This window comes from Felis catus, chromosome B2, assembly GCF_018350175.1.
Source record: "Felis catus isolate Fca126 chromosome B2, F.catus_Fca126_mat1.0, whole genome shotgun sequence".
Taxonomy (NCBI): Eukaryota; Metazoa; Chordata; class Mammalia; order Carnivora; family Felidae; genus Felis; species Felis catus.
The window spans coordinates 47,587,294-47,601,554 of record NC_058372.1 but is presented as its reverse complement, the minus strand read 5'-3'; the positions used below and the strand labels follow the sequence as shown (position 1 = coordinate 47,601,554).

The 14,261-nt window shown below is 36.1% G+C and overlaps 1 protein-coding gene across 1 annotated transcript; it reads left to right on the top strand.

The window, feature by feature from the left end:
- The first annotated feature begins 5,547 nt into the window (after positions 1-5,547).
- LOC101082313 (beta-defensin 110) lies at positions 5,548-10,650 on the top strand. Its single transcript, XM_003986228.4, has 2 exons — positions 5,548-5,602; positions 10,502-10,650. The coding sequence occupies exons 1-2, from the start codon at positions 5,548-5,550 to the stop codon at positions 10,648-10,650; spliced, it is 204 nt and encodes a 67-aa protein (XP_003986277.3).
- Positions 10,651-14,261: the final 3,611 nt, after the last annotated feature.

The window sequence follows — 14,261 nt, the reverse complement described above, 5'->3', positions numbered from 1 at the left end:
TATAGTCATTCATTTCCACAATAAATGTGGAGAGTCACGATAGAGGAGAGAAAGGAAAAACTGAAAATACAGCAATGAAAATAATGTAGGGCTTATAGTTAACCAATACATGATGGTTACCTTGACATTAATGACATTATTTTTCTTTTTTTTACAGTATCTTAATGGCTACATTTTTTTTTTCTTGTAGCGTTTTGGAGGTAGGAAATTACCTAGGAAAAATTTTATGATGTATTTCTGACTAGACAGATGCCTTTAAATTTTCTTTGTAAGCAAATTTCCTAGCAGGCATTTTCACGGTCTTTCTTCCTGTTCTGAGGTTTATATGGTTGTGTATGAGGGGAATTCCATATGAAGGTAAAATGTATATGTGCCATAGGAGTGATTTAAATAAAATACTATGATGGGTGAAGAGGGCCAAAAGATACAAAGTTCCAATTATAAAATGAATGTCCTGAGAATGTAATGTACAACACTATGATTATAATTAATAATACCGTATTACATATTTGTCAAGCGCTGAGAGAGTAGATCTTAAAAGTTGTCATCACAAGGAAAAATTTTTGTTAACTATGCATGGTAACTAGACTTATTTTAGTGATCACTTCGCAATATACATAGATATCAAATAATTATGCTGTACACCTTAAACTAGTATCATATTATGTGTCATTATACCTTCACAACAACAACAAGAAGGTAAGAGGCAGAAGGACATCTGGATCCACTATAACTATCCTGAGAAGACAAGGTGGGGAGTCTTCCAGAAAAGGGGATAATATATATTAAAGATGGTTTGTATTATGAGGACGTTATTGGAAAGGCTTTCCAACCCTTACAGTACTCCCATGGAAGGAAGAAGGAGGAATGTTTGCTTTAGCTCAGCAAGAGTGAATCTCTGAATGGGTTGCCTGGGTGGCTCAGTCGGTTAAGCGACCAACTCTTGATTTCATCTCAGGTCATGATCTCACAGTTCATGGGATCGAGCCCTGCTTCAGACTCCATGCTGACAGCAAGGAGCCTGCTTGGGATTCTCTTTTTCTCTCTCTCTTTCTACCACTCCCCTTCTCCCATTCTCTCTCTCTCTCTCTCAATAAAAACTCCAAAAAGAAAAAAAAAAAGGGTGAGTATCTGAACCAAATCTAGTTTGACATTCTAGGACTAATGTCACATGGAGGTGACCCTACATGCAAATTAAGAATGGCTGGATGAAGGCATATTCCCTGTGGACACTGATACCATCTACTGTACTAGCTTGCTGTGGGCTGAATGTCTGTGTCCCCCCAAAATCCACATGTTGAAACCTAATCCCCAATGCGATGGTATTTGGAGGTAGGGTCTTTGGGTGGTGATTAGGTCAAACAAGGGAACCACTTATGATGGGAAATGTGCCCTTATAAAAGGGGCCCAGCAGAGGTCCCTCTGTGCTTCTGCCATGTGAGCACACAGCCGGATGATGGCCATCTATGACATTGGAGGCAAACCCTTTCCACACACCAAGTCTGCCAGCATCTTGATTTTGTACTTCCCAACCTCCAGAACTGTGAGAAATAAATTTTTGTTGCTTATAAACAATAAACAAACACATACTATTGCTGTCAAAGGAGGGAATAATCACTTTTTTTAATAATCACTTTTTAAAAAGTATTCAAGGAAGACATCAGCTATGTCTGCTGCAATCTACTATGCGAAAGACAGATGCAGCATAGACAACATAAAAACAAATGGGTGTGGCTGTGCTCCAAAAACACTTTATTTATGAAAACAGTCAATAGGAAAATTTGGCCTGAAAGCCATTTCCTGACCCCTGATCTAAATCCTCATGGCCCAGGATACTTCACATGCCATGGCTGGATTACAAATTTCACCTATTCCTATTTTCTAGTTGCCAGAATTAGAAAAAAAAAAAACTGTAGCAATATGGCTATGGGTGTGAGTTGCAAAAGACTTAATGATCAGGGTAAAATTATCTTTAATGAACAGTAAAATATTTCTTACCACACTGGATCTGTGACATTTTCTATGCTATTATGTAAGTATACTATAACAAACAATGGCTGACAGAATGAAACAAAGAGGTGTATGAAGTTAGAACAGGATCATTCCTAGCATCATTCAAAGGTGAGAACATCTGCTCTTGTATCTTTGTAATGAATAAAGTCACAAAATTTAATATTAAAGCTTGAGCAATGCCGAAAGAATTGTTTGTCAGAAGGGACATGGTGAATTTTCATTGCAGTCCTCCTTCGATGATGTGATACACGCAAAGAGTTGATGCTATGGTAGTGTAGTTCCAAGAACCAATTTCATCTGCCATGGAGTTAGTGGCTATAAGTAGATCATGGTGAACCCCAGGCAGGCCAAAAATTTGGAGGAAGTATTACTTAAAAACAGTCTTTCAGTAGACCTACCCTCTCATGGTCTCTTCAGAAACCTTTGAAGTTAACAAATGAAAGATTCTAGATTCAAGTGATTTCAGATCCTTTACATTGCAAAAGCAGATGCCCCCATTACTGATCCAGAACAAATGCAAGGAAATTGAAGAGTATGGAATGTGCAGAACGCTTGTGGTATTGCCTTGCTCCATTGTAATTGTTAATAGATATGTGCAGCAACAATCTATTGAAAAAGCCGTTATCATCAAGGGCTCAAACTCATAAGGAACAAGGGTGAGATCACATCTCCAGAAAAGCCACAAAACCTGCTGATGTGATAGCTAAGGGTGAAGGGTATCAGAACAGACAGTAGAGGAGGGAATGAATAAGCACCAGTCGAGACCCAGAGATCAATAATAGTATAAATCCATAAATGTCTTCTACGTTTGCCTTTAAGAGGAAGGATCCAAAGGGGTCATGGAGGAGGTGCTCCTCAAACCTAGGTAAAGAAATAAGTTTACATGACATAAATAGCCATGAAATGTGACTGTGATTTATCAAGGGCCCCAGCTGCTAGGCTTTGAGATAAACCTCTGCATTTGTGCTGAGGCAGTACTCTTCAGAGGCTGCTCCCAGCCAATGATTGGTTGTAGCAAGGTTACTAGAGTAGACACTTTCCTAAGAGACACAAGATTCCTCAGATTGCTGATTCTGTGGGCGTAGTCCTCTATGGTTTTGCCACTCCTTTTGTAGTTTGCACTGGAGCCTAAGGATGCATCCAACCATTTTTTTTTTTTTTTATCTATGTCACTCAGGATCAGCCTTGCATCCCAGTCTAATGATCTAAACTTTCCTGACTCCCTTCTTTTCCTCGTACTGGTATTTCGTCTACTAAAATCTTAGCACATTTAATTCTGTAGAGGCACATATTTCTTGCACACATGGACTAGCTCTCCACTAGTTTAGGTAAATACTTTAAAAGTTTTATCCTCTTGTCATATGCTGTATTGTAAAATATTTAAGAAATATTTATAATACATATTATCACATACATACAAATGAGAGGCATGTATAAACAGCAATAATTTCTGACAAGCCACACTTCATTGTGTCCTCATAACAGTAAATGCAAATTAATCACATATATTAATGTATCTTACTCAGAGTGGCTATGGCAATACTTAGCATTTCAGTGCAAAGGCTTTGTGGAACCGAAAAAACTAAGCCAAACTACCTACTTTTGGATCAAAATGTATAATCACATAATCACATATGATCCAAATCCAACCAAGAAAAATACATAAACATGAGTTTATTATCCTAATACACAATAAGAAAAGTATTGTCACAACACATGAAAATTATAACCAATATTTCAACATAAACTTAAAACATTTTAAGAAGGTGATTAAAATTTTAATTTAAAAAGAATAAATAAACATATCAAGCCATTTTTCTTGAATTAGCACTCTGAGTTTTTCCTAGCCTTTTGTTAATTTTCACAGTTCTGAAAAAGTTAACTCTGACAGTTTTTGGGAGCTTTTTCATTGCTTTTCCTGAGGGGCAGGTTCTCAGAGGTTCTCATCCCACCACTTCGGTTGATGTCATCCTCCACATTAATATTTAAACTCTGGTTTTTCTTCTTAGATGCTATCAGCTTATAGCAAATTCCATCTTGGCAAATGGTAGTACTCCATAACCATTTGTTGACTAAATGTTGCATGGTGATACATTGAAGTGGTCTTTCTCCTATCAGCTGAGGCTGAATTTTCAGGGTTTTTCTTTTCTTTTTTTTTTTTTTTCTTTTCCAAAAAGAAAGCATAGCTAAGTCAAATTCCTTACATTTGATTTGTACTTTATCATTTGAAATATTTTTGGGTAAAGGATAACGAATGTCAGGCAAGTGAGTTAATCTCTTTTGATTTCACCTTTGTCACCTGTAAACAAGAGGATTTGATTATCCCTAAGCAGTCCCCACATTCTTTACTCATCTGTGACATAAATCCTATGACCCTGGGATTCATTTTTCTGATGTTTAATAGAATGAATGAATCTGGTTTCTCTGAGTAACACGTGGCCCCTTCCAGCAGTCTTAGCATTCCGTGATCTTGTTAGAAATGCAATTGTTAGGCTCCATTCTAGACCTACTAAATCAGAAATGCTGGAGGTGGGGCCTAGCAATTTGTTTTTAACAAGCCCTCTAGGGGATTGTGATGTAGCTAATGTTTAAGAACCATTGTCCTAGAAAATCCCTTGACTCTGGTAGGAGAGGATCAATTAGTGTTCTGTGTTTACAGCATCAGATTCTGGGTATTGTGTAAAACTTCCAGCTTTTCCTCCTGTATATGAAATAATAGATGAGGGCAATATGCAGATTGGATCAGAATATACTTCTAGTTCCATCACAGAATTAAAGATATTAGACATCAGAATTGTAAAATCAAATGATTTATTATAAAACATTCATAAATCATACTTTAAAACCCGTTATATAGAGTATTTCCCATACTTAGTGAACCCAGAATTTCTTGATCATGTCACATCTAAAAAATTACACATTATATATATAAGTGATGAATCGCTAAATTCTACATCTGAAACCAATTTTACCATATATGTTAACTAACTAGAATTTAAATAAAAACTCAAAATAAAAAAAATAATTACACATTATACGAATAAAAATAAATCATTTAATCTCCCTGGTTCTCATCTGCAAACAAAAGTGATTTCAATGGAAGCTTATAGCTATAAAATCCTGTAGTTTTGACATTCAGTAATTTAATACTAAAAATACTAGAATATTTATCATCATATATAACATATAATAGAGGAATGTATTACTATAACATTCCCACTCTGATGTTTTTAGCAATCCAAACACATTTCCTTTACAAGTCTCTTAAAGTTATGTTTTCATGAGAGTCTAAGGTAACACAAGCAGGTTTTACTTTTATGAGAAAAATTTAGTAATAATTCTTGTGACCATGTTCTTTGAACATGGCACAATTCAACCAAGCATACAAATGTTCTTGCTATTGATAAGCCTCAGTAGTTAAAACCACTTCCCTGGAGAATCTATAAATAAAAGCATTCTCTGTTTTCTTATTTGGAAACACTTGACTTGAAAAAGATCTGTTGACATATTTGTTTTTTCCTAAGAAACTCCACCATGAAGATTCATCTCTTTTTCTTTATTCTGCTCTTTTGGGTCACAATTTTACCAGGTAACATGTAAATATTTATGCTAATTAATTTGCAGAAGCATAAGTTGTTGCTTATTAAAAATATGGTAACAACATAGGGTTTAAAAATTTTTATCCTAAATGCAATGTGGTACTCTGGACTGAACCCGAGAATGGGAAAAAAAAAAAAAAAAGACAATCGTGGGGAAATTAGTAATATGTGAATAAAACTTGCAGTTTAGTTGATAGTATTATACCAATGCTCATTTCTTAGTTTTGATAATGTAGCATGGTTGAGTGAGATGTTTACCATAATGGGAATTTCACCTCTATTATCCTTGCAACTCTTCTGTAAATCTAAATTGATTTCAAAATAAAAAGTTTTAAAAGATTAAATCAATACCTTAGTCTTATCAGCTTCATTCTGAAACAATTTGTTACTGAAACAATTCTTACTGGAAAAATTGTTCATTAGCATAATCAACTGGTATGGGATAGATGATTCAGTGCTAGACAAAGATCGATTTACCTTTTCCTTCTTTTTAATCTATGCCAGTATACTACTTCCGATTATCAGAAGCCTTTCTTACTATTCTGTTCTTGTCATACAGGCAAATCATGTCTGTTGTTAGCTTTTCTTTATATATTTCTGGTCGCTGCCCTCTGTCTTTGAGTGCTACAGATCACATGAATGTTGAATGTAATACAAATACACGAGCTATATTTTTCATGAGATTTTTTTTCCACCCTCAAAGGCTACTTCCTCACATCAGTTATGTAACAAGATTCTCTCCTCCTGAGTTAATGTGTAAGTATGAATTTTACAGAAATAGAATAATACATTTTGGGAAAGAAGAGATCATTGAGTCTCAAACTTTCTATTTAAAGACCTTAAGACGTAGCCCAAGTCTACCTAACTGGCATTAAAATTAGGCTCAAAGTCACTCACTCTTAGGAAAAATATCCCTTTCTTGGTACCTGGCTGATTTCTTAAGGCCCAACAGAAATCATAACAGAGGCCTAAGAGAATAAATTAACTTATTCTTTCATTGTGAATACTATAAAGTCCATCATGACAATCTAAAAATGTATATACTTAATAAACTGATACATTATCATTTAGAGGTTGCAAGTAGATAAAATTCTAAATAGGGGTCAAGCATCAATGAAGTAACAAAGAAATACAGTTAATTGTTCATTTAACTAAGAGAATAACTTCCTTTCTTTCCATTCAAAACTTATTATGGGGCGCCTGGGTGGCGCAGTCGGTTAAGCGTCCGACTTCAGCCAGGTCACGATCTCGCGGTCTGTGAGTTCGAGCCCCGCATCGGGCTCTGGGCTGATGGCTGAGCCTGGAGCCTGTTTCTGATTCTGTGTCTCCCTCTCTCTCTGCCCCTCCCCCGTTCATGCTCTGTCTCTCTCTGTCCCAAAAATAAATAAACGTTGAAAAAAAAAATTCAAAACTTATTAGAAAATGATCTCTGGATTTTCTTTGCCAGCACTAGAAAGGGCGAAAAAGAAATTCTATGCAGATTCATATAGCTTTTAACATGTGATAAATCTTTTTCTTCTTTTAATTTCAAAATAGCTAGCATGATTAGACTGCGATGTCAAGCATTTTTATGTCTTAGGAACTTATTTTTTCTTCCTAACAGCTATATCAGGCGCTCCTACCAATAATTAAAGTCATTTGTGCATTTATCAACAAACTGAAAAGTCATGTGTCCTGTAGACTTAAAGATTCAAAACCAGTTGGGGAGGGGCGCCTGGGTGGCTCAGTTAGTTGTCTTCATCTCCTTATTTTGGCTCAGGTCATGATCTCATGGTCTTGAGCTCAAGCCCCACATCCAGCTCTGTGCTGGGCATGGAGCCTGCTTAAGATTCTCTCTTCCTCTCCCCCTGCCCCTCCCCTACTTGTGTGTACGCACACGTGCATGTGCACATTCTCATTCTTTCTCTCTCCCTCTCTCTCTCTTTCTCAAAGAAAAAAAAAGAGAAAAAAAAAACACCAGTTGGGGATACAGTGGGGAAACAGTAGCATAGATTACACCATGAGTGCATCACTGTTATTAACTTTTTGCATATTTTTCTTATATTTTCAAAGTAAAGTCATTGACCTTGTTAATCACACATGTACCAAACTTTTAGAAAACTACCCTTACCAGCAACAACAACAAAAAATTCAAAGTAAAAGAAATATGTCAGGATACATATTTTTCCGTACAAATTTAAGGAAGTATGATAGAAAATCTAGACATGTAGAAAATAATAAAACAATAACAATGCTGTCTTTCAACTTATAGCTCACCAACATGTGGGGGTTGAATTAAACTACACGAACTGAATTGTCATATGTGTGACTCTTTTAGAGTTCTTCGGTTGTTCTTATATCTCACCTGCAAAGTGTAAAAATCCTTACTCAAAATTGAGACAGAAAATTTTCATTCTTTTCTCACTCTGACTGTTATAGATGAAGAGATGTCCAGATAAAAGCCATTGTCTATGCAGGGAAATGTCTGTTGAAGTCATTTAGCTTTCCTCTTCATTTATAGAGGTTATAAATGCACCAAATGTCTAGAAATAAAGTATTGTTTCACTCCCAGGTATTGTTTGACTTTACCTGACAAACTGAAAAAAATATGTTATTGCCAATAATCACTTTTCTTTAAATCTGACATATACTTTGAATGGGATAGTATAGCTTTGTGCCGCAAGAATTGTCATGCTTCCCCTCCCCCCATTTCCAAGGAAGTTAATGGTAGCCTAAAGGATAAAACAGCAGGTGAGTGAAAATAAAAAGAAATTATGGGTTGAAAAATATTTAGGAAATGCCTTGTCCATTTCTAACTTATATATTAAATAAAACTTTATATACTATTTAATGAAACTCCCTAGCATGTTAACATGTTAATAGATGCAGTATGAATGATACATACAAAATGCTTTGTGAGAGTCCTGAAAAAAGAGCTTACTTTCCTGAAAGTGATCCACAGACACATCAGAGAGAAGACAGTATGCAAACAATGTATCTGAGGGTGGAGACAGTTATGTTTGGCTTATCACAGCATCACAAGACAGTAATTTTAATCACTGAAAACAGCGTTTTCAATTAGAGGCAACTTTGCCCCCAAGGAGGCATTAGGCAACGTCTGGAGACGTTTTCGGTTGTCACAACAGGTATTATTGGCATCTAGTGGGCAGAGGCCAAGGATGCTGTTAAACATTCTTCAGTGAACAGTATAGCATCCCACAGCAAAGAATTGTCCAACTCAAAAGGTCAATAGTGTTTAGGGGGAGAAAGCCTGCACTAGGGATTGGCTTAGCGTTTAACAAGGGGTGTACCTAATAGTTGAATGAGTGACTGGAGGCTTGCAAAGGTGAATGTCAGTGACCCAAACACACAGGCCTGGGGAATACTTATATTTTGAGCTGAAAATGACAAGAAAGGAGACAATATTTTTAGAAAGGTGAAATAAGACAAAGAATGAATAAGAGAAGGGGTGAGGTCAGTTTAAGGTGGAATATTGATCAACACCATCAAGTGTGACAGTCCTCTTGTCGAATACAATTCAGGTTTCTGTCACTGGCAAATCATACATGGGTTTGATAATAGTAACTTCTCAGAAACTATAGAATAAATAACAACATTTAGAAGTTAGCATTCAATCTGTGCAATGTAACTATTCTACTGTAAATTGTGTCATATTCTGCATTGCATCAGTTATAGTGAGAAGAGAGCTAATTTTAATAGAATAGCTAGGTTTTATATCAGCTCTGTATACCAACAATATAGAATATGTAGCTCTGAGTCCATATATTCACCGAGAAGTATCACTACTTACCACCAACTGTTGGAAATGCAGACAGCATGTCTAGGTAGAAAGGCCTGGCCTTTAAGGGGACTGATTGGAACACTAGACCTAATTATGGTTGAAACTAGTGGCAAAGTTTATTTGTTTTCATACCACGAGTTTACAAAAATATTTGAATCTGGCCTTCAGTCAGCCATCTGCAATATTCAGAATTCTCCCACACCAGTTCCCTTTAATCTCACCACATGAGTAAAATGACGTGTCTACGAAAAATGCACCAAAACATACGGTTTATGAAAACAAATGGGCCAGCACATATAGTGAAATATAAACTTAAAATATATTTGGTTTGTAAAGAATCTTACAACCTATCAGACCAATATCTCCCAATTCCCCAAGTATCCCCAACTATTTTAAATATAAACTTTAAGTGAAAATCAATTTCTAAATGATATGATAAAACATGTAGTTCAGAGCACTGGTAATATTAAAAATCATGTAATGGCTAACAATGGCCTTACCTCTAGTCATTCCCATTTTTTAAATCAGTGCTGTCATCAGACACGTGTCTAAGTTAAATAATTTCTTTGGGGATGTAAATCCCAAGAGACCCGGGGGAATTGTAGGAATTCGGACGAATTGCTTACAATTACCTGTCTCTCAAGATTTTAGAAAAGTAAAATAAATCTACAATAGAAGTCACTTGCAGAACTCAAAAAACACAACGTTGTGTCGAAATAATATTTTTGAAAGCAGAAAAGGGGGAATTCAAAGGCAATTGGATAACTGTAGAGGCCAAACCTGAGAGAAGATAAATAATGAGCACTTCTTGGGCTGTTGATTTGGGGAACTATCCTTGAGTTACTTACTGTCCAGTCACTTGTAAGGAAGCAAGCTGGCACACCTAACTTAGGTCCAAGGCACTTTCTAATTTTCAGGATTTACTTGCATCAAGGGACAGTACATGAGCTTAAACTTTCTTCAGTAAGATTTTCCCTGTCATAAATTAGAAGGAGGACATTTTCTTTTGACCTACACAATAATCTTCTACTTCTTGGACCTTCTCCTTTTAAAATATGGGTGTGCCATGGCTAAGTTACTAATTTCAGTCATTCTTTCCTTCTTACAGCCAGAAAGAAATATCCCCACTATGGTAGCTTGGGTTTGAGGAGAGAGTGCAGAAAGGGTAATGGCCGATGTAAACTTGAGTGCCAGGAAAATGAAATTAGGATTGCTTACTGCATGCGACCTGCAACCCATTGCTGCTTGCAAAAGTAAAGCTGACAGAAGGCAAGAAAGAGATACACGCTCCAAGAAGAGAGGACCAGTGTTACTAAGTCTTCCCAGAGTATACTTCAAGGCTTGTGTATCTCAAAGAATTAAATAAAATTTAACACTGAGCCACTCCCAAGTAGTTCTATGTCACACATGTACCTGGTGCATTTACACCGCATTTTCTCTTGATCTCTTGGTACCGGAAGTAAGCAGAATTTATTTTATGGGAATTCCCCAAGAACTATCAAAAATTCTAAGTGCTTTGTGTGGGTTGACATAAGTACTGTTGTGAGAAACCCTAGGTCAGAGAAATGGGAGAAACATATTCCTGAAATGGAAGCCTCCAATGGAAGTGTGCTGCATTTTCATCATTAAACACTGCTCTATAGATTATCCCATGAACGGATACAAATCCACAGGGCTTGTGAGACTAGGAATTGAGAATGCAGATCCTGCTCATGAGAGAAAGAGCTGAAGTAAGAGAAGGATCAGTATAAGAACAGAAAAGCAGAGGAAATCATAATCAGCTCCAATTTCTGTCCTTCTTACGTATTTAGTGGAGAAAAATGTGTATCAGGAAATAAAAGAGGGAGTAAAAATGGAAGGGAAGAATTCCTTGAAGGAGAAGAGCCTATATGTAATTAAGTATTTTGACAAAGAGAGGCAGAAACTATGGCTAACTACTCATTTGGGCTCCGCAGTCCTCAGATAATTGTGTCTGAGGAGACACAAAGCAAAAGAAAGGAGGAGAGTGATCTGCAGTCATGAGCTTTACTCTGTCAGAGTTCCTCTTGCTACTTCCTCTCAAGGGCCACATTATCTCTCCCACAACACTCGCACCAATAAGTCTGTATCAGACGGTTGCTATTAGAAAATGCACATTCCACTTCTTTTATGAGTTTAGGGCTGCAACTTAGTTATTGGTATTAATTCAGAACTATTTTTAAAAACACCATTGATAGCATAACACAGTAATAAAACAGAAGCTTGCCTTCACCAAAAATAAAGCTGAATATATTTTTGTAATTTGACTAAGTAAAATGAAATTTATTGAGTGGATATATGTAAGCCAGACTTGGACGCAGAAGGAGATGAGAAGTTAAAGAATTACAGGCTCATTCTATCTGGATATTTTCCTCCTTCCTTCCTTCCTTCCTTCCTTCCTTCCTTCCTTCCTTCCTTCCTCCCTCCCTCCCTCCCTCCTTTCTTCTTTCTTTCTTTCTTTCTTTCTTTCTTTCTTTCTTTCTTGTTGAAGTATAGTTGACATACAGTATTATATTAGTTTCAGGTATACAATATAGTGATTCGATAATTCTATATATTACAAAATGCTTGCCACGAGTATAGTTGCCATCTGTCACCTCTACTGATATTTTTTATTAATGCTTATTCAAGTATTTTTAGAGAGAGAGAGAGAGCACAAGTGGAGAGGGGCAGAAGGGAAGGAGAGGGAGAATCCCAAGCAGGCTCCACACTGCCAGCACTGAGGCCAATGCGAGGCTCAGTCTCATGAACTGGGAGATCTTGACCTGAGCGGAAATCAAGAGTGAATGCTTAACCAACCAAGCCACCCAAGAGCCCCCATTGATGTTTTTATTATGGCATCACATTACATCTTCTAAATGCAGATTTGAGATGCATTATCTATTATGGTAACATGAACAGAGAAATAATTTTTCTCTATTTAGATAAAGTTTTTGGATTTACTTCCATCATAAGGGACTGTTCACTTTTTCATGTTTTATTTTAATAAAAATATGACTTCCTATTATGAAGCAATTACTAAGCATATGTTGGAGTCTCACATGCATTATCTTTCACATATTTTAATAACTTGAAATACACTTTGACTTCTCAAGTGTGTTCCTTTGTAGTATAAGTATCTTCAAAGGTATTTTTACAGTATTTATTTGAACAGGGTTTTCAACCTGAGAACTATTGTTATTTTGATCCAGACAATTCTTTGTTGTCCAGATCTCCTCTTCATTGTATCTTTAGCAATAGGATGTTTCTTAGTATCCCTAGCCTTTACCCACCAGATACCAATAACTCTCTTTCCCCTAATTGTGACAAAAATGTCTACCTACATTGTCAATATCCCTTCTGGAGGCAAAATCACTCCAGATTAGAACAACCATCTTATCATTACATACTCATTCTCACAGAAATTTCAAAATTGAAAGTGGAAACAACAACCAAAATCAGTACTGTTTCCAGGTAGCACATTTTCTGTGTCTTATGAAAACTATTTGAAATTTTCATGTTATTACATATGCACTAGAGATGATATATTAGTGGCCCATAAAAAACATAGCCCAACTTTTGAATAATGAATATATGTTGAGAAGATTAGTAAAATTAAATTCTTAAAATGAAAGCTCAAGTTACATCTTACCTAACCAGACACAATCATTATATTAAGATCTGTAATGTAGAATCGAGAAGCTTAGTATACTATTAATATGGAACAAATAAGAATTGAGTTTTTATTGGCCATCAAGAAGTGGCAGGCGATAAGAGGTTTCCTGGAAGACACCCAAGACATCTACGCATATGAACTAGTCTATACTGGTAGACCCTCTATCCTTCAATGCTTGACAAAGAAAAACAAAACCATCTATATTTCTGAGCTGGTCTTTCCTGCGGTCCAGTGTACATTCAAGCCACCAGACTTTTCAGCCCAAGGAACGAATGTGACAAACTTAAAGGAGAAATGTAAACCTATGGGCATCAATTAGGAAATTAATATTTTTACTTACAGAAATTTTTTGACTGTTTGTTGTGCATGATATTGACTAAACATTGCAGAAGCCCTTTTGACAAAGTTCTGCATCCAACTCCCTTAAAAAGAAAGATATGTCACTAATTATTCATACTGACCTCAGAGTTTGTTAACAACAACAAAAAATAAAGAATAAAAGGTAAATATTTACACATAGGAAGATTTCTGGAAACTTTCTTGCTCATGCATTTTAATTTTCATTGGGTTAATTGACAATACAGATAGATAATCTTAAATTAAACTGCAGTTGACCTTTGAACAACAGGGGTTTGGAGTACATGGATCCACTTCTATGTGGATTTTTTTAGATAAATACAATATAGTATTACAAAAGTATTTTCTCTTTTTCATAATTTTTTCAATAGCATTTTCTCTAGCTTACTTTATTGTAAGAATGCACCGCATAAAACATATAACCTACATAATATATATTAATTGACTATTTATATTCTTCATAAGGCTTCTAGTCAACCGTAGCCTATATATAGTTAAATTTTGGGGGAGTCAGAAGTTATATGTGGATTTCCAACTTATGTGGGCGACAGAAGGTCAATGTTTCTAAGTATTGAGTTGTTTGTGGATCAACTGTGGTTAGATGTAGAGCTGGAAGTTTTACATTTTTCTGTCCTTTGGTCCAGAGTGTATTTCCCTTCACTTTTAGTTTTCTTTGAGTCTGGATTAGCAGTGGCCCTGACGAAGGAGGCACCAACAGGTGTTAGGTATTTTTGTTGTAGTCATAGCTCAATACACACCTGAATCAGTTAAAAGCATTCTGTTGAAATGAGGTCTATCACTCTCAAATCCCAGCACGGGACTAGAGAGGAAGATACCA

What these genes read in the sequence shown, in the direction of transcription:
- LOC101082313 (XM_003986228.4), top strand. Translation starts at nt 5,548, where the DNA reads ATGAAGATTCATCTCTTTTTCTTTATTCTGCTCTTTTGGGTCACAATT. An exon ending in TTGGGTCACAATTTTACCAG is followed by an intron (nt 5,603 to 10,501) that starts GTAACATGTAAA and finishes TCCTTCTTACAG; the next exon opens with CCAGAAAGAAATATCCCCAC.